This window comes from Poecilia mexicana, unplaced genomic scaffold (genome assembly GCF_051168715.1).
Source record: "Poecilia mexicana isolate PSO_F unplaced genomic scaffold, ASM5116871v1 scaffold_12, whole genome shotgun sequence".
Taxonomy (NCBI): domain Eukaryota; kingdom Metazoa; phylum Chordata; class Actinopteri; order Cyprinodontiformes; family Poeciliidae; genus Poecilia; species Poecilia mexicana.
The window spans coordinates 3,438,232-3,464,627 of record NW_028263381.1 but is presented as its reverse complement, the minus strand read 5'-3'; the positions used below and the strand labels follow the sequence as shown (position 1 = coordinate 3,464,627).

The 26,396-nt window shown below is 39.8% G+C and overlaps 3 protein-coding genes across 4 annotated transcripts; 1 reads left to right on the top strand and 2 right to left on the bottom strand.

Annotated features, from left to right (window-relative positions):
- Positions 1–196: 196 nt before the first annotated feature.
- On the bottom strand, positions 197–9,057 carry bcl7a (BAF chromatin remodeling complex subunit BCL7A). Its single transcript, XM_014999468.2, has 6 exons — positions 8,894–9,057; positions 6,619–6,700; positions 6,431–6,527; positions 6,199–6,348; positions 3,956–4,059; positions 197–2,534 (listed from the first exon to the last, which is right to left on the bottom strand). The coding sequence occupies exons 1-6, from the start codon at positions 8,983–8,985 to the stop codon at positions 2,460–2,462; spliced, it is 600 nt and encodes a 199-aa protein (XP_014854954.1). The 5' UTR covers positions 8,986–9,057; the 3' UTR covers positions 197–2,459.
- A 1,343-nt stretch (positions 9,058–10,400) lies between these two features.
- eif2b1 (eukaryotic translation initiation factor 2B, subunit 1 alpha) lies at positions 10,401–16,788 on the top strand. 2 transcript variants are annotated; one of them, XM_014999471.2, is made up of 9 exons: positions 10,410–10,751; positions 10,839–10,940; positions 11,760–11,896; positions 13,351–13,467; positions 13,543–13,655; positions 13,738–13,806; positions 16,177–16,252; positions 16,376–16,501; positions 16,592–16,788. In XM_014999471.2, the coding sequence occupies exons 1-9, from the start codon at positions 10,739–10,741 to the stop codon at positions 16,745–16,747; spliced, it is 909 nt and encodes a 302-aa protein (XP_014854957.1). In that variant the 5' UTR covers positions 10,410–10,738; the 3' UTR covers positions 16,748–16,788. The 2 variants fall into 2 exon arrangements, with proteins under 2 accessions (XP_014854956.1, XP_014854957.1); XM_014999470.2 differs by having other exon boundaries at positions 10,401–10,751; positions 16,376–16,788.
- Positions 13,874–23,692, bottom strand: ddx55 (DEAD (Asp-Glu-Ala-Asp) box polypeptide 55). The gene is made up of 14 exons (XM_014999469.2): positions 23,454–23,692; positions 23,313–23,363; positions 21,931–22,017; positions 21,711–21,802; positions 21,505–21,567; positions 20,562–20,711; positions 19,792–19,981; positions 19,627–19,709; positions 18,864–18,995; positions 18,694–18,786; positions 18,404–18,518; positions 17,685–17,853; positions 17,311–17,603; positions 13,874–16,921 (listed from the first exon to the last, which is right to left on the bottom strand). Exons 1-14 carry the CDS (start codon positions 23,559–23,561, stop codon positions 16,781–16,783), a joined length of 1,767 nt encoding a protein of 588 aa, XP_014854955.2. The 5' UTR covers positions 23,562–23,692; the 3' UTR covers positions 13,874–16,780.
- Between the last annotated feature and the right edge of the window lie 2,704 nt (positions 23,693–26,396).

Here is a 26,396-nt window from a genome sequence, read left to right as displayed (position 1 = left end):
TTTAAAAGATGTAGGATAAAGGTTAGGTCTATGTGGTAGGAAGTTAAGAGCAAACATAATCAAATCCAAGGACATCAACTTGTAGCATTCAAAAGCATGTAGATAAAATGTGACATTTAGCTAAAAAGTAAAATCCCAAATTTGTTCTAGAAATGGAGGACTTTTCAAAAGTTTCGAACAGACTGACACAGACAAAGCATTTGTATGACTTTTATTAAGAAAACAAAACCATTGGACATGATAAAAACAAAACCAAGCACTACTGATGGAATAAATAAGTCAAACCAAACCATAAATCTGTACACGATCTAAAGAAAAAAATGGTCCCAAGAAAAAAAAAGTTTTTTTTTTCATCTCACAGCTCTTTTTTTTCTCATTTTTGTTTTTACACACAGTTATGAGGAAACTATAAATCAATTGGCTCAATCAAGTGAACGCTACAACATAAGTGAGAATTTGTTTTTCTTAAACTGAGTGTATATGTAATGCTGTTTATAACTGTTAATGTCAATACAATAGCATTTTTAAAGTTCCAGCTCTGCTGGACTGGGAATGAGGTATATGCTAATCCACCCTCTGAACCGAGACACTGTTTTAAAACTCCTTCCTCTCCATCCGTGTGAATGCTGATTTGCTGAAAATCTGATTCTGGGTTGTAAAATGCATCGTAGCCCCGTCCTGTCACGGTTTGCAGTGATTCAGTTATCTAAATTCATTCAGGATTGATTAATGAAAGAAATCTTAACATGAGTGAGGTTTTTTTTTTTCTTTCTTTTTTTACATTAGAGGTCGTAGGTCTGAATCCGTACTTTAAAGTTCAAGTAAATTGCACTAATTAGCACACAGTCAGGGGGCACTATGCCACGTGTGTATGGATTCAGCCGACAGACAGCACCTTGAAGGAGGATTAGAACCAAATCTTTGAACAAAAAAACAAAAAACAAAAAAAAAAAAACAGAGAGAGAGAGACTGGACCTTTAGTGGCGAACGGCACCAGCATGTGTAGGTCATAGACGGGTAGTGACACGTAACCAGTACAGGGAAATGAGACGATTAGATGCGAGTCGACGGTGATGTGGAAAGAAACCGGAAGTTCTGATGGATGAGGTTTGCAGGTGCTTAAAGGAATGAACATGATCAACTTCTGGGTAGTGTTAAAACCTAATTGTGATGCGTTTTATAGGAGTAGTACGCGTTTACTTCCTTGCTGGGAGGAAAGCGAGCGGGCGGATGCTAACACGTAATGCTACCTTGCTGCTCAAATAACTGCCTGGATTTACGTACAGCCGACTTGGTGTCGCTCTAAATTACATTGTTACATGTTTTTTTTTTACTCGAAGCAAGGAAGCAAATATCTCCCAAATCTTTTTCCTCAGAGAAAACATCCTATCAGGAGGAGTTAAATATAAATAATTGGAAAAACTAATTAGTGACAGTTATAAGGCAAAAACAAAAACAAAACAAACCGAAACAAAGCATGGCACCAAAACTTAAGTCCAAACCAGCTTGAACTAAAACTTGTATTAGTCGTAACAACTCAAGGCACACACCTCCGGGACGCGCTCTAACCATGTCTGTCCTCACTACTTATCCAATAGTCCGTCTCGGCGTGTACCGTTGCCCTCTTCCTCTACGAACCACGAGCTAATTCACTTTAGGAGAAAAATAAAAACACAAACATGGAGAACTTTTCATGGATAGAGATAAAAGACATCCACTACAGCAGCAAATCTATCTGTGATTGATTGTGACATACCATAACAGTGCATTGACCCTCCTGAGGGAGAAAAAAAAAGAAAGATATAACTAAACATTCCCTAAACAAAAGAGAACATTAGTCTAGCAGGAGGCGAATCGGGTAATTGAAAGCGAGACGTGGCCTTCGGGGTTGGTGGGGGGATGGGGGCTGCCACAGCCACTGATCTGAGACCAGGTTAGCCCCTTGACTTATCCTGAGCTAAACCGTTAGCAGTGAAACAAAAGAGTGATCTCAGAGCAGCGTCTGCGATCGGCCTCGTCCTAATCTCAGAGCTCTTTAAGTCACAGAAGCGGGTCGGGGTTTGTGTTCTGGTCTGGTGGTGGCTGGGCTGAGCTGCCGGCGCTGTCCCGAAGCTTGGGTCTGGCGCTTCTCTTGGCAAAACAAAATGTGGAGGACTGGAAGGAAGCACGGAGGGGGAACCACTGAACAAGAGGTAATATCCATCCTCCCTCGGTGGCAGGGGGGAGTGTTTGGGTAAAGATGGCGAAACGGGAAGTGGGAAACAGCGATAAGGAAGAGAGACGTCCGTTCTCCCCTTGGTTTTGAAGAGCAGGGAGGGGAAATAAAAAAAAAAAAATAAAAACAATCTAAGAGGAGAGCCGGTGTGTCCATTAGCCCTAAATCATCTAGAGTTAATGGGAGGAGGTACAGAGGAAGGGAGACAGGAAGGTGAAGGAGAGAATGACTCAGCCCGAAACATTTAGCTCTCCTCAAAGTCCTGAGATGAGGACTCCAGTTTGCTTTTCTTGCTGGGCGGGGTCTCCTCCTGTAGATCCTGTAAGCAAGAAACAAACAAACAAAATAAAAAATACAAAGCATGATTACATCTAATAAGCAAAGATGCACCAAGAAGATAGGATCAGGCAGGCAGTTTTCACCTTGTTCTGCCCCGACCAGTGACTAGCTGTGTTTCCATTATCACTGTGTGCAAAACTCTAATGTCAAAAAACTACTTTGCAATTGCAGTGCTTCCATTAAATAGGAAAGGCAATCAAAAACACACGTGAATAAGCCTGTTCATTAACAAACACGACTCCTCCGGCTACTTCCTGTCGTCTTCTTCCGGCTGCTGATCACGTGACTTGTGTGATGCAAAAAGAGTGTTTCCATTGGAATTTTGCAAAATAGGCCAAATTTGATAATAAAAAATAAATAAAATCACTTCATACTAGTGTCAAACCATTTTATTTAAAAAAAAAGTGTTTTTCAAAATTGGCGTGTTTCTAATAAGCAAATTTATTTTCAAAATATCAAATTGTGCAATTATATGATAAAAAGAAACAAAACTAGTGAAAATTGCAGAAGCATTTGCAGTCAACTGCAGAAGACATAAAATTGGGTGCAAGCAGCATTGTGTAAGCTAAAATGCAACAGCTCGCTAAAATACTAATGATAGCATGTAGAGTACCAGTAGCAGGTTGACCTATGCTCCATTCACTATGACAAAAACCCATTAAAAACTAAAATTAGTTAAACTCCTAATGATAGCTAAAATGTTCTCAATATCATGTGGGCTATCACAATGCTTTTTTTCAGCTGTTTTTTTTTCAGTTAAAAAAAAACAAACAAAAAAAACAACTGAAAATGCCGTTTGTTTTTTAACTCACTCCATTCAGTCTATTAGATTTAGTTTTTAAATCAAAATGAGCTATAATGCTAGCTAGGATTAGCATTTTAGCTAATTCTAGTTAGCATTTACCAGCAGCTGCTGGAGGTCAAAACCCCCACAGGGAACCTTTAATGACTGAGTGAGAATGTTACAGATGGACTTCTAAAGGGACGCACATGTCTCAAGGGCAGCATGTCCACACTAGAGGTCTTTAAATATTCAGTAACCATTCAGGAAAGCCAGTCAATAACACACGTGAATAAGCCTGTTCATTAACAAACTGGAAGAAGACGACGAAGGAAATCACTGTTCAGGACTGTGATCTGAAACATGAGTGAAACAGAAAATGTTGTTTCTGGTTTTTTAGGCTTTTTATGAAACAAGTCATGTTTTCAAGTCACACAACAACAAAAGGTAAAATCTCTCATTCTTCCAGTGATTTATTCTTAAAGAACCTTTGCTTTATTAGCCATGTTGTTCCTAGAAAGCAGGTAGAAGGGAGATCCGGACCAGCATGTGAAAACTTAAACACTTTGTTTCCTGCTCCTCTGAGAGGTTTGCAGACAGATGTGCGGACGTGTTCATACCTGAGTGGCTTTGCTGTCTGAGGAATCCTTCTCCCCTGAGGACAGACTGTCTCTCTTGGCACTTTGTGCTCGCTCTGAGGTCTCTGATGTAGGGATGCTCTTCCCTGAAATCACAACACAGTAGAAAATAAATAAAAAATCTCAGGCAAACCTCTCACTTCTTCATCAGGCAGCAAATACAGACAAGAACTCTTCAGTGTGCATTTGGCTCTTTTCATGGCCCCTTTTTCGACACTCTAGTGACCCCAAGTGGTTCTTTGGGGTAACTGCAAACAACCCAAAGAGCTGAAATTATATTAAAGTCGACCCCCACCCCCATCCCCGTTGTTTATTAAGTTTGAACAAAGACAGCAGAGATGTAGATGCTCTGATAAAAAGGGAAAAAATACATTCTGCAGTGCTAGATTTCTTGCACAGACTGCAAAAGTTTGCACTTAAATTTGTACTGCAGCCCTTTTTTGGATCTGGTTCTTATTCTATGTCATTCTTTTATTCTACTTTTTACATTATTTTATCCTTTATCCAGCTGCTTTCTGTTTGAAACAAATAATCAAATCAATTACACTTTATTTCCCCTAAAAGGAAAATTAAAGGATTTCTGGTAGCAGTCAGTTTTGCAACAAATCTGAAGCGGCCTCTGACTGGAGACGGATGCCGTCTGTCATGACATGAAAACAGCTCAATTTCAGGGGAGCGAACATATTTCACAGTAATGGTGCGTTCACACTAAACGCATCATTATGCGCGTCAAAAACATCTCCAACGCTTCAAGTTCGACACGTGTGGAAATTGAATACAGATGCTTGACATTTTGCTCTACACCTAGCGTTTCGAGCATTTGGTTTACATTCAAAGACTATGTGGAGGCGCGCCAAAAATCGTGAAAAACAACGGCAATGGATTTGTCCTCGAATCGGTTGCTGATTTGAAGCGTCTCATGCTTCAAGTCGCCTTTGAAGCATGAGACGCTTCAAATCGCGCTAGACGCGCGAAATGTGTCACAATGAGCGTTCAATGCGCCTCTATGTAGCCTTCAAATGTATACCAGACGTACAAAACGCGTTTGGTGTGAATGCACCATTACACTTCAAGGATGACATCATCAGTTGTTGGTCATTTGCTGCTGCTCTTTGGTCCTGCTCTGCATCCATAAAGTCTCCTTTTCAAATCCTCTGGAATTTGGGGTCAGAGTTCATGTGTTATTTTAGTTTTTGAGTTGCAAAAACAATAATAAGTTGTTGCCACGGTTATGCATCATAAATGTCTTAAAGCTAAAAAAGCAAAAATCCTTCCAGCTTCGCGGCATCCAAAACCAGAGTGAATAATTGTCCAAACGAGGAACGCCTCAAGCAAAAAATGATAAACATAAATCAGAACTGCTCAACCATTTTCTATGAATATATATTTAGAAATGATAAATGTATATATCTTTCAGGAGATTTGTTCTCAGAGTCTTGAAATGACTTTCTTAAAGGGGTAGTATAATGTAATTTTTTATTTATAATAATAGCGTTCCATGATGGAACGCTATTATTATGCTCTTCCCACATCAAAGACATACCTAAAGTGTTGCTTTGATTCTTTTATGCATGTTTGAGAAATCCTTTCATCTCCATAGCAACCATTTAGCTGTGCAAAACGCCTAGGTGGACCTAGCTCCGCCTTCGAGGACAAAGCGCCTCATCAGAACTGCAGATTCTAAACTTCCAAGATTTCACCTCACAGACCAGGCCTCCCTCACAACATGCCCACTCAGCTCCTTCAGACTAGCCAGCTGTGATTAGCAAACACCTGGTGGAACTGAACATGGCAAAAACGTTAAAAATTTTAACGTTTTTACCAGCGTAAAAACAGAGCGATGGTGTGATGACATCCCAGTCATATTTGATATAACATTTTTATAACAACTGAAAGTTAGCATAGTTATTTGATTGCGCAATAAAATGGCACTATGTGCCTGGAAAAACAGTACTGCCCGTTTAACCTGGTTATTTAGAGCGACAGATTAAATAAGGCTAACAAGCTGAAACTATTTGTCTGTTTTTGTTGAGATCCACGAAGTGAGACATAAAAGTCGACGGTTAAATTCCCGGGAGGTTGGATCGGGGCAACACAGGTGTGCAGTGGTTTTATCAAAGGGGAAGTGGTTGTTTTAAATTGAGGATGAAGACAAAAACAGCAGATGGCATATACTGGTACATACTGGTGTATACTGGTATTCATTGTGTCTGTGACGGTCTGACCTCTCTTGCTGTCTGGGCTCTGGTCAGTCTTGGCCTCGCCGTTGTCGCGGAGAGACGCGGTGTTGGACTCCGGGGCGGGGCTGGTGCTACAGCTGTTTTCCTGCTTCACTGGGGACGAGTCGGCGATGGAGCTCTGGTTACTGTTGTCATCTGGAACAGGGCAGACCGAGAGAGTCAGAAAACACACGACCAACAAGCACAAGACAAAAAAAAACGAGTGTAGGAACCCCACCATGCATGTCCATCATCCCTGGAGAGGAGCTGTTCTCCGGAGTCGTCACCTCGGAGCCGTATTTATCATCCTTACCCTTCTTCTTATTTTTGTTCTTCTGCACCACAGGAGACACAGTGAGCTACAGTCTGCGCTTCACTTATATGTGACATTTTCAGCGAACAATCTGCTAATAATCATGAACTCACGTCGTCTGATTTCGGCTCCGTCACCGGGACCCACTTGTAGATGCGAAGGGACGTGTCTCCGACCGTCACCCATTTCTTCTCCCTGATTGGACAAACAAGTCAATTTAAAGTGACCTCTGGTGGAAAGATGCTCTGAAAAGTGGCAACCTAACCACTCCCTATAGTATAAGTATACTTATACTAGTATAAGTATACTAAGTTATACTAAGTTAGTATACAAACTTATACTAGAAAAAGTAATAAAACTATTAACAAGGTGATTTATTATGAATGTCCTGTGAATATTTTGACCTTTGCATTGAGAGTTTTCTGAGGTTCTCTGACATGATATTGCATGTTAAGTGGAAAAATCCAGAATGTTTTCATTTATTGCTGCTATCTGAAACAGCTAAAAAGTACTTTAGCTATTTAGGTTACTTTTAGAAATCAAAATGAGATTTTTATTAGTGTGTATTAAAGATTTTCTTTATTTTAGTCACACAAAGTCAGTTAAGTCATTATTAAAATATTTTAATATCAATCACACTTATTCTAATCATTGTAACTCACCTAAAACCCTTAAACATTAATTCAGTGACTTATTAGTAAATCTAGATTTTAAAATGATAGTAATTGACCACTGGAAAAAATTATATTATTATATAAATGTCTATATTATGTGGATGTGCTTTCTGAATTGAATCAACACTACCATGAAGTAAAATCTGCATAAAAGTTGTCAAGACAACAACACAAACAATAATCCAGTGGACACGCATTATTTTATTATTATATATGGTACTATATAACTAATGTACAGGTTACTATTTATGTAAACCTAAAAAAAATTAAATAAAACGTCTCTGAAGGTTTCATCTGTTTAGAATAATTTTGATTAAACATGTCACTGGTTTACCACAAAAATGTAAAAGAAAGAAAAATGTTAAGAAAGAAAGAAAGAAAGAAAGAAAGAAAGAAAGAAAGAAAAGAGGGGAGAAAAGAAAGACAAATTATAAGCACCTTCATCATTTGGTTATAGTTTATTTTTCTAGCAACCTTCTGCTGTTCAATCAAAAAATAAGTTCAACATGCCAATATTGGTTGAGTAACTAGTCGATCTAAGCTTTTAAACCAGTGTCAGCTAAAAAAAAAGTTTCCCTTTAGTGTTCATCTTTATAGCAAAATTACATATTTAGAGTCAAATTTCTTTAAAGTAAGGGAAAAGTGTAGAAACCTTAATATTCTGGTTTAATATTCATGTAACTAGAAATAGATAATGAGAAAACATTGTTAAAGAAAAACCTGATATAAAAACCGAATTTAATAAAGTAAATAATAATAAAAAAAATCCTTGTATTTCCAACTTATTCAATCTTCTGAGGTTACCTGGCTGATTCAAAATAAGTTTTTACAAAACTGTAAAAGGACATAAAAATGAACAATATCCTAAAATATAAACGTCTTTATATTTATTTTACATTACACCATCATATTTTATGTTGCTTTTATTCTGTGAAACAAAAATGCTAAAGTTACAACAAAACCAAACTTCTGCCTTTGACCCGGGGACGTTTGATTAATCCGCCTGAATAAATAAAAATGTGATTAAATTCTGACACCGAGCGGAGTTGAACAGCTACATCCATAAATGTCATGTCCTCCGAACAAACATGTGCTTCTGCGCTGTTTAAAGAGAACAGAATGTGATTTTCTGGTGTAAAAAGATAAGACTGAGTCACTACGTGTTCAGCCATGCACTACAGTAGCCTACTTCCCTCTCCCAACCCCCACCGTGTCTTATTCTCCGGCAGACCTAAAGGGCGACTCAAAGCGCTTAATTTAAAACTCCACACGGACTAAAGTGCTCCGACTCAAGAGCGCCGTCGTCAAAATTTGTCTCAGCGTCCAGACTTATCGGCTGTTTCGCCGCTAAAAGCCCGCCGCCTGCGCTCGCAGCTCGGCAGCGGGCAGCAATGGCTTCATGTGACTACATCGAAATGGCTTCTGGGTTCAACCCTTTTTTTTGCCGTTAAAAATCAACGGAAAAACACCGGCTATATGTTGTGTGTTTCCCCCGCGAGCAGCTTCGCGAAAGCCGGGAAAGGCGCTCTTCGCTGGAGCGCCCCGGTCGCACCTGAGCCGCAAGTACATCTGCTGAGAACGCCGTTCAAAAAGCTGCCCTTTATCTTTCTATTTCATCCCTCTCTCCGTCTCGCTCCTTCCCTCTCCTCCCCCAACAAGCAAGCCTTTCTCGTGTTAGATAACGAAGCCTGCTTTTTTATCTTGTTCCTCTTACCATTTTCGTACTTTCTCAATAGCGGCCATAACCCTCTTGATGTCATCTTTCGCCCTGCTCCGGGTCTCAGCTCGGACCGACCTGCCCGACATTGCCGCGGTTGGTATAATATTTTTAAAGCTCGCCGGCAGTTCAGACACAATGCAAACAGTAGAGCGCACAGAAGAGCCAATGCGCCTGCGCGGCCTGTTGGAGCAGCAGGGGGAGGAGGAGGAGGACGAGCGGGGCCTGCCGGCTGCAGCTGCACACTGAACAGAGATGTGTTTGCCTGCTGAGCTGAGAGAGCAGCAGAACAAAGAGTACAGCCCGAAAACTCCGTGCTGGAGAGCCCACTGAGGGGGAGAGGAGGAGAATTAAACTTTACTGTGTTTTCTGAGGGAATCTGTAGATTTAGAAAATAATATTCGCAATTATAAGTCGTTAGAAGATCGTAAGATATGATTTTAGGTCAGTAATTTGTTTGTATAAGCGTGGTTAACACCTCACAACCAGGCTGAGACAGGCAAAGAATAAGCAAAATAAAACAATTTTTACTCTGTCTGCTGACCTGTTTTTCTTCTTTCCATTTGTTTATGATGTTTTTCTTTCCTCTTAGATATTTTGAAGTTACTCTGTAACTCTTTGTTGCTATTTTAGAGTTTTGCTACAACGCAGACTGACTTAAATTTTACATCTTTTTTCCTCCTTTCTCTTTCTTCACGTGTATACTTGTAGTTATTTCATGATTGTATGTGATAGATAGGTGCCTTTTAGAAGTCATATAATTTGTTAACATTGGTGAAAAACCAGAATCAAAAAGACCAAGAAGCCAAATACACGGCGATCCTGAAAGAAAACTTGTTAGAGGCTGTGGAAGACATGAGGACAGGGTGGAGGTTCACTGTTTCAGCAGGACACCAACCCTAAACATACATGAAAAGTGATTAAGGAAAGCATTGATTTAGGAAGGTTTAATATAAATCCAAAACACTCCTTTAATGTTTTATCCTGTCCTGTCTAATTTTATTTTGTGTCACTGCTAAAGTAGAAATGGTACTATTTAAGAATACAGGAAAAAAAAAACAACCTGAAGGAAACTAAAAACGGAAAACATCGCCCTCTGGTGATGGAAAAATAGAACTGGAGGATGTACCTGCTTTGTGAGAAACCTTCGAAAGAATCGCAATGTATTTACATTAAACTCAGAAAATAATCCTAAAAACATTCAAGAACGCATCTTAAAGGCTATTCTGTGTATCTAAGATAATAAAGTCTTTTTAAAATTCCGATTCCCAATTGATGTTCCTCTCCGTTGTGCTGTTTTTTAAACGTTTTTCTTTAGATAGCTTTTCACCGTTGTCAAGTGAGATTAACGTATTTTTTTATGTTACTGAGGCGCTCCGCGTATCTTTGTTGCTCTAAACTAGGCAGCTTTCTAAGTCCAAATTTTATTTCCCCAGTTTCCCACCACCTACATTAAAATGTGTCTTCCTTTAACTTCCGAGTTTTATTTTTCTGAGCAGTCCGTGAAGCTGACAGGAGGTTTACGTCATTACTCTGCGACACGTCAACAGGCAGAACTTTGCATGAGCTAACAGTGTGTAATTCAGCAGAAAGCGACTGGCACGTATTTCTAGACAAAATTTGGCCATTTTTAACTATTGCTGATATTATTAAACGCTTAAAATATATACATTCAAAATATTTATAGGTAATTTGAATCAGTAACGTCGCGGTGGGTTTGGCAGGTGTCAGACATCTGCGAACTGACTGCTCCTGTAAAACAATATCTACAGTAAATAGTGATAAAAGTTTCGGAGTTTGTTTTGACCTTAAAGAGTTTTTGGCTCCATTTAGGATTTCAAAATGAATGAAGAAGGTGAGTTTCTCCTGGAGTTCCGTCCCCTGCTCCGTGTGATTCTCGGTGATGCTGAATCTGTCTGTCCGTTTTGTGGTCTCTGGTCAGAACTGGTGGAGTACTTCAGGGCTCAGATGAGGAAAGACCCGGACATGGCCTCTGCCGTGGCAGCCATCCGCACCCTGCTAGAGTTCCTCAAGAGAGACAAAGGTGGGTTTTTCAGATGATCACTGGAAAAGTACATTTAATAATCACTTTACAAACCAAAGGAAAGAGGGTTTGCTCTCTGGTTTGGTTTATTGTTTTGTTTGTATTTCCTTTTAATTCATGTAAAGCACTTTGAATTGCATTGTCGCTGAAAATGTGCTCTAGAAATAAAATTACCTTACCTTATGTAATCATAAAAAACTTAATGAAATCAACATCTTCAGGTTAGTTTGTCAGTTTGTTTCACTTTAACAACAGTGATTATTATTTTAATGGGGAACTATTGTGCAAAATTCACTCTTTGCATGTTTTTATACTTCCATTTTAGGTTTCTAAAAAACAAGTTAAGTTCTTAAAAAATCCACCCAGCCGTTTTCTGGCAGTAAGTTAATGTATTTTGATGTCTGGAAAATGAGCCGTTCCAAAAACCTTCAGATAATGAAGTCATAATCTGAGGGTACTGCAATGTTATCTAGCAACCTCAGCAATTTTAGCTTCTCTTGGCTTAAAGTCTGTTAAAGAAGATATTAAGCACCCTTTGTTAACCATTTATTAATCCCCCCAAAATAATGAACAGAAGACAGTGTTCTTTTTTTAGCTGCAGATGCAACCTTTGGTACAAATGATCAAGCTTTCATGCTAAGTTATTGCAATTTATTATTTTTTTTACTTAAAACTTTTGACTTATATTGAATTGTTTTTTTGTGCGTATTTTGTTGTATTTCTGTCCGATTAATCAATGGTCAAAATCACAGTTAGCTGCAGCTCTAATCGTGATGTGAATGTGTTTGGCTCAGTCTGAATGTCCGTCCGTCCGTCCAGGTGAAACCATCCTGGGTCTGAGAGAGAGCCTGACGTGGGCCACAGCCTGCCTGATGGGAGAGGACTCCTCTGTGGCCGTGTCCTCTGGAGGAGAGCTGTTCCTGCGCTTCATAAGCCTCACATCCCTGGAGCATCAGGTGACGCTTGTTTCACGTTTTTTTTTTTTTTGCATCACCAACAAATCTGATCCACCTGCCACCAGATTGCTGTAGAAATAAATCCAAGTCAAAAATTTTACAGCGATGTAAATTGACTTGCTTGCCGATTTCTCTTGTTTTTGCTCTTAATGTTGATGCTCTTAATTCAGTTTCCATAAAAGATAATCCCAGTTAATACAAACCTTAGTTTGAGAGTGATGATTTTACTCAAGGCATAAATATAACTAGGCAGTAACGTCGGCCATTAAGTGTCTGTGATAACTGACAGCGTGAAGCAGGTTTTTACGTCACTGTGGAGTCATTATGAGCTACGTTTTTGAGCATGCCCACTTAAGTATCTGAACTGGAAACAAATTCAGACTTTGATTAGGCCACTTCAAAACCTTTACATTAGTTGTGGGACTAAATTTAAATTTTTAATGGAATTAATTGCAGGATCTGTAATTAATCACATTTTAATCTAAAACCATGTTTACAAAATAAGCAACACTTTAAATTCAAAACCCCACTTTGCTGCTAAATTATTAAATATATAGACATATGAGCTCAACAGAAATATTTATTGTTTTTAATCTATTATTTGGATTATTCAACCACTATACTGGTGCAAAGTGTTATTATACCCATTCAGCTGTCAGAATAATCATTTATGGAACTTCTTTGAAAAAAATCCTTTAGAAAATGTTGGCTGTGGACGCTGATATTAGCGTTGGGGACGTCTGTGCTGCTGCTACATGTTTAGCATTAAGATGCTATTTTAGGCTTGAGTAGCTTCACTGACATGCTAACTACTTTTAGCACATCAAGTGTTTTCCAGCGTCCAATCAGATCATTTTGAAGCAGAAATAACCCCCCAAGTGAGCCGGGAGAAGCAGCTGTTTCGTCCATCTCTGTTACTTGCGGCTGTGCGTCAGATATATGGGCGTTCCAGAAACATGAAAAATATAAAGATTCCAGATAGAATATTTGTATGTTTAATATTTTTAAGACATTATAATCTATGTCATTAAATAATCCAAATTTATGAGTTAAAGTCCCAGACCAACTTCATGATTTTTTTGTTTGATTTTTAGCCACTTGATCATGCTATACTCTAGGAATAACAGAAGGTTGTGACTACCTCCACCACGTCTGCTTATTTTTTCTAAAATACTGTTATTTTATCATCTCATCTAATTGGAGGACATCTTCCAAAAAGCTTTGCCTTTTACTCATCAAGATGTTTTATAGAAAATGTGAGATGGGTTTTGGTCTTGCTAATTTCCAAGAAAGGTCATATTTGCCAGTTGCCATTTTATTCCATATTGTTTTGGTGTGATTTTAAAAGGCCAATAATTCCTCATACCGGTCACCGCTGATTCATGTTTTTCTAAAATAAAAACTCTTAACCCAGATCAGTCTCTGCGCTCCGTAACAGGCGTTTCTGTCTCCAGGATTTGTCTCGCTGTAAGAAGGTGATGGAGGAAAGAGGAGAACTATTTCTAGAGAAGATCTCCATGTCCAGGAACAAAGTCGCTAAGCTCTGTCACACCTTCATCAAAGATGGAGCTGTAAGTATCGGTCCGGTCTCGTCTCCTTGCTCTTTGCTTCATCTCATGCCTTTTTCCCGCTGCAAATCTTCTCAGAAAATCCTGACTCACTCGTACTCCAGAGTGGTCCTGCGGGTGCTGGAGAAAGCTGCGGCGGAGAAAAAGCGCTTCTCTGTCTACGTTACCGAATCGCAGCCTGACGCCGCAGGGTGAGCGAGTGGAGCGGAGCGAGAACTAGTTTCTTTCTCAGAGGACACTAAATGATTCTGTGTTTTTCTCCTTTTTTTAAAGACGGCAGATGGCAGAGGCCCTGAAGAAACTCAACGTTCCAGTAACAGTAGTGCTGGATGCAGCTGTAGGGTAGGCTACTCTGGGGCTCTGAGCTGGAGGGGGAAACACAAATGGTTTATTTAGTCATCCTTACATCTGTGGTTGAAGTTTTTTATTGGAAATATCCAAGTGGAAAATACATTTCTAAGATAAAATAAACTACTTCAGTTCCATTATGGAAAAAAAAGAAAATAAAGCTGTTAAAAAATCAGCAATTGTTGCTGGTCAGTTGAGTTGGTAACATTGTGGTGATGTCCAGATATGGGTAGGTCAGTCAGTCAGGACAGTGGCCGAGTTTCAGAACTTTGCAGAGAGATAAAATCGGTTTTCCAAGTAATTATTGGCCCTTTGGCCAAAAAGAAGAAAATCTGAGCCGATTTATTGATGCATCACTAGATAATAAACTTTGTTTCCGTATTTAATATTGTAAGTTCAGCAGTGTTGTAGATCGGTCTTGGTCTCGAGACCATTTTTTGATGGTCTCGGACTCGACCACATTTGGTCTCAGTCTTGTCTCGGTCTCGGGTGCTGAGGACTCGGCATTTTATTAAAAGACCAGTCGAGACCGCAACTGTGAAAATATCACTAAACGTACAGCATACTGTCCAGTTTATTTGTTAACATTGTTGTTTTCAGTGGATGCAAAACGCACCACTTAAAATCCAAGCAATAGCGTGACTTTCTGTTACTCCCTTTCCCACCTTTCACTCGCACACAGCGCTCTGAGACATGCGCGGTTGTTTTCTCTGAGCGGCAGAAGATGTCTGTCTAATCGTCAGTAATAGAATAATGCTGCATAAATCATAAGAAATCCGATGGCCACAGCTAACTCAGCAGCGCTTTGCTTTCACAGATGGTGGGGACAATGTCTAACTTTTTTCGTCACTTAGAAAAGTAGCTCAAAGAAGGTAAGATCCGTTAACGTGATGTTAGCAAAGCTAGCTGTATAGAGACACATTTGTGATGAAAAAGTCACTCACTGTGCTGAATTATTGTGCGGAGGTGTTGACTGACTTGTCGCATATATGGGACAACGGTGCTGTGTCCAAAAGTCTGCAATATAGTGATGTGACATTCAGGAACAGTCCGATTCTTCTTACTTATTAGATAGGCTTTTTACTTATTAGATAGGACTGGAGTGTCACCGAGAGCCGTTGTTCTATCAGATTACCATAGGCTGTCAGAATAGCATACATGCAGTGAGTACCATGCCTAGATATGCATTAGTAAGTCCAACCGCCAGAGGAGTTGTCAGTTCACCATACGCAAACAAGTTATGACGAAAATAAGTCATTAAATTGTTTTCAATGATAACTATATGGATATACATGTGTTGCCATGGTTTCAAAGTGTATTTAAGGCAGGGTCTAGCTGCAGCTGCAGTCAACTACAACACATGGCCGTGTAAAACTCATTAATCAACTTAACTGCTAAGTCAGGATCCCATACAACTGTTAATAACAAAGTGTATGATGATCTACGTCATGATTTTATTCATAAATAAAATTACATGGTAATGACTTGTCTGACAGATATTGCCATGAGTTCATGCTAAGCGTATGACAATCTGACAGCGTATGCTGACCTGACAGAACACTCTTCTTTGTTCTTGTAATGGTCTGCGTACACTGCAGTAGCTATGATTATTTTATTTAATTATGTACATTGATATTTTTTAATTAAAACACAAGAACGAAAGAGCACACAGAGCATGTACATTGCTCTTTGCTCTCAAAGTGGCAGCTGTAATGGTAGTCTGCCATGGTGTCAGACTACCTGGCTTCATGTAGCGGGAGAGAGGGTGAGAACAGTCACAGTGAGCGTCTTGTGATTGGTTACTTCTTGCTTGTTGCTCCTTGGTCAGTGTTCATAGTTGACCGTCAGGGCATTACCTCAATTGCTATGTTTAATGGTGCAGACAGTGGTAGTTTCTGACATGAGCAATATGGGCAAATGCCCAGGGCGTTATCTTTTTAGGGATGCCACAAGACCACCGCGCATTTGTTGCACAGAGATGGAAGCAAAGCAGAACAAAGAGTTTGTTCTGCTTTTAATGTTGGTAAAATCCATTAAGTATTTAATATCTAGGTGTTTTTATGAAATAGGGATCTTTCAGATCAATTTGAGAAGTAATTTTGATCATATTTCACATTTTATTGTGTCATGTAGCGCGGGGCGCTGGTATTGGTCTTGACTTGGTCTCGGACCCTAAAAGTCTTGGTCTTGTCTCGGTCTCGATAAACTCTTGTCTTGGTCTCGGGTTAGTTGGTCTTGACCACAACACTGAGGTTCAGAAAGAGAAAGAGCAAAAGTTGAGGAAAAATGCTTAATATTTATGTTCACACTGTTTTAATGAACCTGTTTTTAAAAGCTGCTTAGTTTAAATTTTCCGTCTTCCAGGTATGTGTTGGAGAAGGTGGACCTGGTCATTGTTGGAGCAGAGGGAGTCGTCGAGAGCGGAGGCATCATCAACAAGGTGCGTTCCCTTCATGGCCCCGGATAAAACTGAAACTCGAGGGAGCTGAACGCACAGATCAGATCAGATCAGATCTGTGTATGTTTCCAACAGAATCTAGAGTCTGTGTGTGTTTTTCCCCAGATCGGCACCTATCAGATGGCTATGTGCTCCAAGGCTCACAACAAGCCCTTCTACGTCGTTGCAGAAAGTTTTAAATTTGTTCGTCTGTATCCGCTGAACCAACAGGACGTCCCCGATAAGTTTAAGGTGCGGCTTACTTATTTTGTGTGTTTTTATTTTAATGATTTTCCATCCCTTTATCCAGATTTATTGACTTGTGCTTCCTGTCCCGCCCAGTACAAAGCCGACACCCTGAAGAGCATCCGGAACCTGTCGGAGGAACACCCGGTCATCGACTACACGCCCCCCTCCCTCATCACCCTGCTCTTCACAGACCTGGGGGTCCTCACCCCGTCGGCCGTCAGCGACGAACTCATCAAACTGTATTTATAACCGCGTCCCTTTGCTAAACAATAAAACAGACATTTACGGTCCACCTGCTTCCTGCTTTGAGTTTGTGAGCTGCTGCTCGAAGTCTTCCTCGCTGATTTGGCCTTTTTTTAGTTTCTTAAGGAGGCGAGTGTCTTCTAAAAGCTCCTTCATGTATTCTTCGTCCATGTCGGAGTCCTGCAGAGGTAGAATAGAAGCCATGAGAACGTCCCATCTTAAAGCTGCAGTACGTAACTTTTATGAAGAGTATGTTTTTTTTACATATTTGCTAAAACTGTCACTATGAGGTAAGATCGATCTCTTCCACCTCCTCCCTGCTGTTATGGCCGTCTGAAGAAATGCAACCAATCAGAGCCAGGAGGAGGGTCTTAGCGCTGTCAATAAAGCACGTGACCCCGCTGTTAAATAAGCTAGTGGTGGAGAAACAACTTAGTGTTGTCATGACAGACTATGCTAGCTGCAGATTAGTCGTTTCAACAAATATGTAAAAGAAATGTATATCTATTTTTTTAAAATAAAACTTGCACACTGCAGCTTTAATGCTTCATTTATCCCCCAGAGTTTACCTCATCGTGTTTCCTTTTGGCGGCGCGTTTTTTCCGGCGCTCCTTCTTGGTCTTCTGCTTGGACCAGGCCTTGTTCTTGACGAAGTTCTTCTTGGGGAGCTCCGTCTTCTCCTTGTCTTTCAGCTCAGCCAGCATCTTCTGCCTCTGCTTCTGTCTGTTTTTGTCCTTGTAGCGGATGCTGTCTGTGTCCACCGTCGTCTCCACGAAGTCTGGAAACGTTTTCCCCTTCAGCTCGGGCATCTTCGGCAGGCGGAGCAGCGCGAAGCCGTTGGCCAGGGACACAAAATTCAGATCTAAACCAAAAAACAATATGAGAAGATTTCATGTTTGGGGGGATAATAAAAAAAATACAGTCAGCTTTGAGGAATTCTGACCTTTTACTCTGAAGATGAGGCTGCATTCGTGTTTGGCGTAAGCCTGGACGTACGACACAAAGGCCCTCATGCCTTTGTCGAACATGGCGCGGTCGGCCAGCGCCATGGCCTTCACCTTGGGCAGCACGTCCACCACGTCCTTTATAGGAGACATCTTCTGCAGCGGGCACTGGTCACAAAAAAATACTGTTAGCCCAATCACATCCTGACCAACATCCTGTGGAGATGCACCGATTATAACTAGTTCTGGTTTCTTTTAAAGAACTTCAATGTCACAAAATACAACAGGAATAAAACATCTTTGCTCGCTTTCAGTTGCAATTTTAAATAGAGTGAATTTGCTAATTTATTGCAAAGGAATGCAATACTTTTTTGAGGTAATGCAAAAGAAAAAAAATTACCCATGACCGCCTCTGTAAAAAAAAAAAAAACCCTGCTTAAATCTCACTCAGAATTTGAATGGATGCCATTTTCTGAGGATTTCATATCACTGTAGCTCTGATCCTCCTTTGGGTGACTTTATGCTGAGTCAAATAATCTTTGAGTGAGACAATTATTTTAAACCATCAATTATCAGATTAAGTGCAAAATGTCTCCAATCAGCGTATTAACTCCTGCATGGCTGATCCAGAAAGTCTTGTTGCCGACGGCTACGACAACTGCTGAAGGATCCCAGTACAACTGATACTGTCACTTACTCAAAACAACTTTACACTCACTTTCTGGTTGATGGACAAGAAGTTGACATACGGTTCCTCCATTGGCAGCAGGAAGACGAGGGCGTTGCCGTGGTTACCGATACGTGCCGTTCTCCCGCATCGATGCACAAAAGCTCTGATGGAAAAAAAGAAAAAACGGTTGGAGCCTCGTAGTTAGAAAACTAATAGTGTTTTAATGTTTAAGCTAACAGGACAATTAATTTCTGCAATGCATTAATCCGCCAAAATAAATAGTCCCTAACCTTAAAGAGCAACTTTTGTTCGAATTTTTTTAAACTAATTGCACCAACCTGGCGCTGCTGGGGGGATCGTACTGTAGAACCCAGTTCACGTCGGGGATGTCGATGCCTCTGGCCATGACGTCGGTGCAGACCAAGATCCCGCTGCAATGTCACAACACTTTTAAAAACAAACGTGATGGTACAGATTTACTATGGGATGGGGAGGAGGGGGGTTCTACCTCTTTAAGGCCCTGAAGTCTGAAAAAATACTGCTGCGTTTATTTTTCATCTTGCCGTGGATGCAGTGAATCGTGACCTTCTTTACCAGTGACTCCAGGGCTCGGCCGAAGAACTCCACACAGGCACAGGTGCTTTAAAAAAACAAAGAAAACAAGAGAAAATATGTGCAAACATAACCAGGAACAAAACAATTATATTACCACTACTTTACTGTTGAATAAGGGTGAAAAGAAGTGAAGCCTTATTGAACCTACTGCTTATCTCAGTTATATGTCACTTGCAGACGCGGTAATTATCAGAAATTGGTCATTAAAAACATGGTATTATACTATTCTAAAAAACCTACAAATAATAATAATAATAATAATAAAGACTATAAATAATAACCGGACATACAGCATTGGAATAATTACCAACACCGTGACATTGTAGACCATATAGTATACTTCATAATCTGTGTTATATAACAAATAAAAAACTAATGATGACAATAATGATAGTAAAATAACAATAATAATCTACTAACAATGGTAATAGTAAAACAGATGGAAGGAAGAAGACTACTGCTAAGTATTGCATTAATATCAAGTGGTTTCTCAAGGTTTCTTATAATTCAAAAACTGATAAAACTGTATCTGTACGATGGCTGCAACTAACAGTTGTTTTAGTAACCGATTGAACATACAAAATAAAACATTACTACCAAAGAAAAATAAATTAAACGGAAACAAAAACCACAAATAACTATAAACTCAATCAAACCTGAAGAAGACCAGCTGCTTCTCATGCTTGTGTTGCCTTAGAAACGCCACCAGGTTGTTGAACTTGTCCTCTGCTCTGCAAATCTGAAAGGACAGCACACGCATGTCTTTTGTCATCATCTTCGCTTTGTCGGCTGAACGACGGGCTGTTCGCTCCGTCACTCACAGTGTAGTAGTTGGAGAGACGGGCCGGGGTCTTCTGGGTGGCCGAGGCAGCCTGACCCTTCTCTTTGACGGTGATGCGGACGGGGTTCCTGAGGCCGGCCCTCACCAGCTTCTCCAGCTCCTGAGTCTGGGTGGCTGAGAACAGGCCCGTCCGTCTCTGTTTGGGCAGGTAGCTCAGGATGCTGTTCAGGCTGCACACATGGGAGGGAGTGAGGTGAAACGCAGAACATCTAAACCTGGAGAAGCCTGATGGGCTACGAGCAGATTTAGTCCAAAACCAAGAGAAAATGATCAACAAAACCACATCCACGATGTATTTGAAAATAAAGGGTTACTGAAGGTTTCACCAACTCAAATTTTAAACTTTTTAAGACCATTCTAAATTAAAGACCTGCATCGTGACAGAAATCTAAAAAAAAAGACTATAAATTTTCAATAATTTTGCCATTGATGGGCGTAAAAAAGTATTAGCAACTAATTACTGGTAGCCTCAACCATCTCGAGTCACAGAACACAATGAAAATGTGTTGATGCAACTCAAACTTAACCTGACAGAAAATTAGAGTAAGAATATATAGGATTAAATAGTCCTGCCACGATACGAAACCTGTGTTTAAAATATTTAAGGACAACTTGCATTATTTAAATTAATTTAAGACATTTTAAGGTCTCACTTTAAAATAAATGTAAGACTTTTTAAGGGTGCACGGACATCCTGTAATAGGATGTTTCCTCCATATTGACTGTAAAATGTTTCCTGCCGATTCGTACCTGGCCTCAAAGCCCATGTCAAGCAGCCTGTCGGCCTCATCCAGAACCAGAACATCCAGGCTTCGGACCGCGCTGGCCAGTTCCAGCCCCTCTGATTTCCTCCTGAACATGTCCTCTAGGCGGCCGGGCGTCGCAATCACAATGTTGCCACTGAAAAGAAACGCAAAACGGACGTTATACTAGCACGATAACCACTTTCTAACATGTTCCCACCCAATACTGAGGACTAATGCTAATCATAAGCATTAGTTCTGCTAACACTAAAGAGCTATAACAAGATGGTACTTAGCAAAGGCTAATGCTAAAGTGGTATAACAGGATGATATTTAGCAGAAGCTATTGCTAAAGATGTATAACAAAATTTAGCAAAAGCTAATGCTGAAGCAGTATAACAAGATGATATTTAGCACAAGCTAATGTTAAAGAGGTACAAGATGGTATCTAGCAGAAGCTAGTGCTATGACAGCATGGTATTTAGAAGAAGCTAATGGTAAAGCACTGCAATAAGATGGTATTTAGTGGAAGCTAAGGCAGTAAATGCTGCTACAACACAAACTATTGCTCTCAACAATGTCAGCAGGTACAGGTATGTGTGTATCATGACACACCTACCTGTACGGTTGCTGTTGAGACACTGATTCTTTTGAACAAATGTGTTGAATGTTAGCAAAAAACTCTAAAGAGCTGAACAAAAAATGAGCTTGCTATTAGTGGATTACTGGTGTTGCCACCCCTGGGATACAGCTTTCATTTTTTATAAAAATAAAAAATATTTGCCCTCGGTTATTTATTAAAATGAAAACTTTACTCAGATGCATTTTGTTCAAATGATGAAGTCTAACAGAAGAAAGTAATACACTTGTTCAACCCCTTAAAAACAGAGGAAGTCTATTTACTGCCAGCTTTTCATCCTGTTAAAGTAGGACTGAAATCCGTCACATACCCATGCTCTTTAAACTTCTCCACGTCTTCTGCTGGGTTGCTGCCACCAATCAGCAAAATCTGCCTGAGAATCAAAAGGTGAAATTGACTACTGAGTGTAAATTGAAAAAATAAATAAATAAAATTCTTCTTGTTAAGTCTGCCTGCTCAGTTTGAAACAATTGCAATCTACAGCATTTAACTCTGTGAAGTATTTTTTATACTCACGTGAACTCTGGAAACTTTTGAATAAACATTCCCATCACCTCACTGATCTGCAGGGCCAGTTCTCGTGTGGGAGTGATCACCAGAGCACCGACCTACACAAAACACCTGAATGTTTCAGCAGATACTCCACGACAGCAAATCTCTCAGCATCCCAAAAATAATTATAATAATACTGCAGAGACTAAAGCAGCCATGTTTTTTGCTTTGGTGTCATGGTTACCTGCTTCTTCTTGAGTTTCTCCTCGCGCTTCAGCAGCAGCTCTATAATAGGAATGACAAAAGCCAAAGTCTTCCCACTGCCGGTGACCTGAAGCAAAACAGCAAACACCTTAAGAAACGACCGGTTGTCATGACAGCACAACTTCCTGATCTTTTCCGAATAACTCTCTTTGCATAATTTTGTTAATTACCACCTCTCTATATCCTCGGTTTTGATCATCTATCATATTTAATATCTACTGTTGGATCCAAGTTGTATATTAATTCAGCCGCCAGCAGAGGGAGCCAAATAAATATGTTAAATATAGCTCTTGAACAAGCGGCAGCAGATGCTGCCGTCATGTTAATGGCGCCCCCTATGTGGCTTGTTTTAAACTACACACAAAACTTTTATCCGTTTCATTCAGAAGTGACTTTCTCATTGCTACTCTTTCACAAAAGCTAAAATTGTGCACAAACTAATATTTTATGTGATGAAAGTTTCTCCCACCCGAGCTATAAATATTTGCAGTTCTTCCAGAGTTACCCTTTAGATCTGAGGTATTTAAACAACAGAATTTATTTATTACTGTAATTACTGCTGAACGCTATCCAATACATTACTTGCTATCACTGTAAATGTGTGAGTAAAACCTACAATAAATAAAAACACTTATTTATTGTAGGTTGTGCCTGGTGGGACACAAGTAAAGCCTGGTGGCCTGCCAGGTTTATGATCCACGGGAGAGGGGTGGGGGGGGGGGAAATGTAATGGTAATTTTGTCCAGAACAACCAAAGGGGATGGAAGCTGTTGTTGCATAATGGAAACTCTGTGTATAAAGAATTTTTAAAATAAGATGGTACCCTAAAAATATTAATTGGTAAAGTCTGATGGATGGAAAACCAACACTTTTACCACTATGCCATAAAAAACACCTCTCACGTTTTTTCATCCTATATAAAACATTTTACTCTTTGTCCTGTTTGGATACCACAAACCATTTCCCTCACACTGACTTTTTTCATTCAGATTTCATTTGTAGAAAGAAATAATCTTCATCACATGCTTGTTCCAACTTTTTGTTCTAATGAAAATTTGATTAAAATGAACTCTACTGCTGTAATCATTATCATCACAGTGCTCCCATCATCAGATGTATTTCTATTCATGAAAGCGCATGACAGATATCGCAGATTGTCTTGTACCTTGTACTTATTCTTTTGTCATTTTTATATTTAGTTCAACTCAAGATAAACACATTTGACCGTTCAACGTTTCCTGGATCACATTAGTCTGGATTTCTTCGTGACCCAGAATCAATTTGTCAGCAAATCCTACTAGTTCAGAGTTCTACGTCTTGCTCCGTTTCAGCCTCTTTGAAGAACTTGTTGCAGACACTCACCGCCTCAGCAGCCACGTCTTTATTGTTCATGAACAGTGGAATACAAGCAGACTATAATGAGAAAAGATCCATCAGTCAGATAGGTGGAGTTTTAAAGCAGCATGGGTTGAAACAGGGATTCAAGGCTAAAAAAAATGTTACCTGTACAGGTGTCATGTAAGTAAATTTCATTTCCTCAAGTGTTTGTAAAATCTTCTCGTTTAGTTGAACAGGTAAGCTGTCCCATGTCCCGTCTGTAATGTTTTCCATGTTGAAAAGTAAACGAAGAAGACGTAGCAGCAGAACGCTAACGCTGTTAGCACATGGTCAGCCTTTCTGCACGATGGACCTTCTTCCGCTGCGTTCCGTAGTTGTTTACACGCCGGGGGGAAACTGAAGCCGACTCGCATGTTTTGGTTCCGCTTTCCATTGCATTTGTTCTTTCTTCTTCTTTTATGTTTTATTGGCGAATGACAACCAACTTAAAGTGCATTTACCGCCACCTACCGGACTGGAGTGTGGTCATCAATGATACTCAGAGGGAATTTAACAATACGCACCTCAATGGTGTGTATGAGTGTGCAAATTCACACACACGCACACAGACACTCATAAACACACATATATGTATGCACATGCATACACACATACCCACACACATACTTTTAAAAACGATTAAATAATTTAGTAGTTCTTAAAAATCTAATTAATTGATTTCAGATAGATGCTGATTCATTTCTAAAAAGATTTATCAGAAAATCCCTTTTCCTCTCTGTTTTGTATTGACTTTAAATGCTGACATTCCTCTGAATACTTATTGCATTCTAATAAGACATGTTCCACTGTTTCCATCTGATTGCAATAACTACAAGTCCCCATTTCATATTTGCCTTTATGGTAAAGAGAACTATTAAGTCCTGTCTGGCCAATTCTAAGTTGTGAAATGATTACTTCTTCTTTCTGGCTTCCCCATTTGTTCTTCACTTGCATTCTAACTTTTATTTGGGTTTTACACAAACATTTATCTTCTACATCTAGTCTGCTCTAAAAGCCAAACTACTTCCTGTTGATACAGGGATGTTGATAGAACCGACTCCATGATCCTGGGCTGTTTTTGTTTGATTAAAGTTATTGGGATTATGTTGTTATGGATAAAATTATTCTGTGTCTTTCTATGCTGTGTCTTTGCTGCATGCTTACTTAACCAAATCACATCAGACTGACGACAGTGTCACATAAACAAAATGCAACTGATTAGGATGAAGACCCTTCAGGACGGGTACAGAATGAGGCGAAGAATAAAAGCAGAACTCGTGCTACAATCTTTGCTTCACGTCTTTAAGACCATGATAGATCGTGCTTTTTTGCTTAAAGTTGCAAAAGATGAAAGATAAGGTTCTATCAGGTTTAGACAAAACCTTATCGGTCTAGCAGTTGTTATCTTGATGTGGACTATCTGGCAATGCAGATTGTATCTCAACTACATGTTTCCAGCTAAATTACATAAAGAAATCCAGAAATCTAAAAATAAATGTACAGCTTTGAAGTCACAGGTACAATTATAAAATGTTTTAGCTTTGCTTGAGAGAGTCATAAAGCTAAAACAACAAACTGGTAACCAGAAACTACGATAGTTAAAGTTTTCCATTGAACCTTTGAGATACATTAAGAGTTGCACAACTCCGGACATTAACTGGAGCTCGTACAAATACAATGTTTTGCTGATCGGTGTTGATAATAATTCCACAACATAAAAGTGCAACAACTTGCTGTTTTTGACGGCTGTAATGAAGATCTTCATTACTTGGCGGCACAACACTTGAAATGTGTTAAATGATAAAAGAAATGCATGATGAATGAAATGAAACGGATACAAACAGATTGAAATGTTTTATTGATTGTGTGTTTTGTTCAGTTGCATCTCAGCTGGAACTGATGGTGTCCTGTTAAAATACAAACAAAAGGATAATATAAGTATTGCGATTGTTTGAAGGCTTTGTGTGGGTGTGGCTTACCTCTCTCTTCCTCTTCAGGGTGTTCAGGCTAAAAGATTCCCTGGGGGCCAGAGCACCTTTTAAATGTTCCAGAAGAGACCAAAGCAGATGAAAGAGGGGGAGCAGTAGAGCTAGGCATTTTATAAATTTAATGTTGGATTTATATTGATAAAAATGTGTTTTAGAGATGCTTAAAATTAATAGTATTTGGCAATATATATTATTCTGAGGATTTAGTTAATTAGTTTGTCAAACTAAGTTTACCCTGTTTCTTGGTGGGTTTGTGAATTGGAACAGCCAGCGACTATAAAAGGCTGCATGTTGGCCACAGTGGGGGTTGCTGCTAAGACCCTAGGCTACTGTAAGCAGGGTTGTTTGTCTGTTAAATGTTGGTGAATAAACACCCAGTGGGTTTGCACAGTTTCTCTGCCTCAAGTCTCCTACTTCCTCCAGCCACTAAGGGCCATCCTAATAACGGCTTTATGACAGCAGTGGAACTCAGTGGAGAAGGAGACTATATCTGACTTAAGGGCAAACACCTGGTGATGCATAATGTTTTGGAGTTTCAGTCTGATCCAGATGTTACCTGACCACCTCAGATGAGTTTGTTCCGTCATTTTTGTCACTTGTTAATTTTACTCTTGAGCCAGGTGCATTAAACCACAGGGTGCAGGATGCAGGTTGCTGGCCCTTGAAGACCCATTTTGGGCCCCTCTGCTCTAGTATTAGTATTATTTCCTGTTCCCCTGTTCTCTCTCTCTTCCTCTCCTGTGTCACTTTCTCTTCCTCTCTCCTCAGCCTGGCTCCTTCTCCAACTACTCTGTAATCAATTAGCTCATCAGTCCAGGTCTTTTGTCAAACTCACAACCTTCCCAGTATTGAAGCTCCTCTATCTCAGTCACAATTTGTTGGTTTTTCTCATCACTTCCTTCATGTTCCTCACTGATTTCCTCATGTCTTCTCGTTGCATCATTTTTGTGCTCCCCTCGATGTTCCGTTTGTAAATTGGACTCTGGTTTTTGTCTCAATACATTTTCACAACTATACACTTTTTTTGCCTGCTGCGTTTGGGTTCCGCCTGTCATGTTAGGCAATCTGTGGGTGTTGCCTG

Excerpts from the sequence above, each read along its gene's own strand:
- bcl7a (XM_014999468.2), bottom strand. The coding sequence starts at position 8,985 with ATGTCGGGCAGGTCGGTCCGAGCTGAGACCCGGAGCAGGGCGAAAGAT. Across the intron at positions 6,528-6,618 it reads CGGAGCCGAAATCAGACGAC|AAGAACAAAAATAAGAAGAA; the intron begins GTGAGTTCATGA and ends CCTGTGGTGCAG. Across the intron at positions 2,535-3,955 it reads CAGACAGCAAAGCCACTCAG|GATCTACAGGAGGAGACCCC; the intron begins GTATGAACACGT and ends TCTTGCTTACAG.
- eif2b1 (XM_014999470.2), top strand. Across the intron at positions 11,897-13,350 it reads TCACATCCCTGGAGCATCAG|GATTTGTCTCGCTGTAAGAA; the intron begins GTGACGCTTGTT and ends TTCTGTCTCCAG. Across the intron at positions 16,253-16,375 it reads GCGGAGGCATCATCAACAAG|ATCGGCACCTATCAGATGGC; the intron begins GTGCGTTCCCTT and ends GTTTTTCCCCAG.
- ddx55 (XM_014999469.2), bottom strand. The coding sequence starts at position 23,561 with ATGGAAAACATTACAGACGGGACATGGGACAGCTTACCTGTTCAACTA. Across the intron at positions 19,982-20,561 it reads GACATGGGCTTTGAGGCCAG|CCTGAACAGCATCCTGAGCT; the intron begins GTACGAATCGGC and ends CCATGTGTGCAG. Across the intron at positions 16,922-17,310 it reads CCAAAAGGAAACACGATGAG|GACTCCGACATGGACGAAGA; the intron begins GTAAACTCTGGG and ends CTACCTCTGCAG.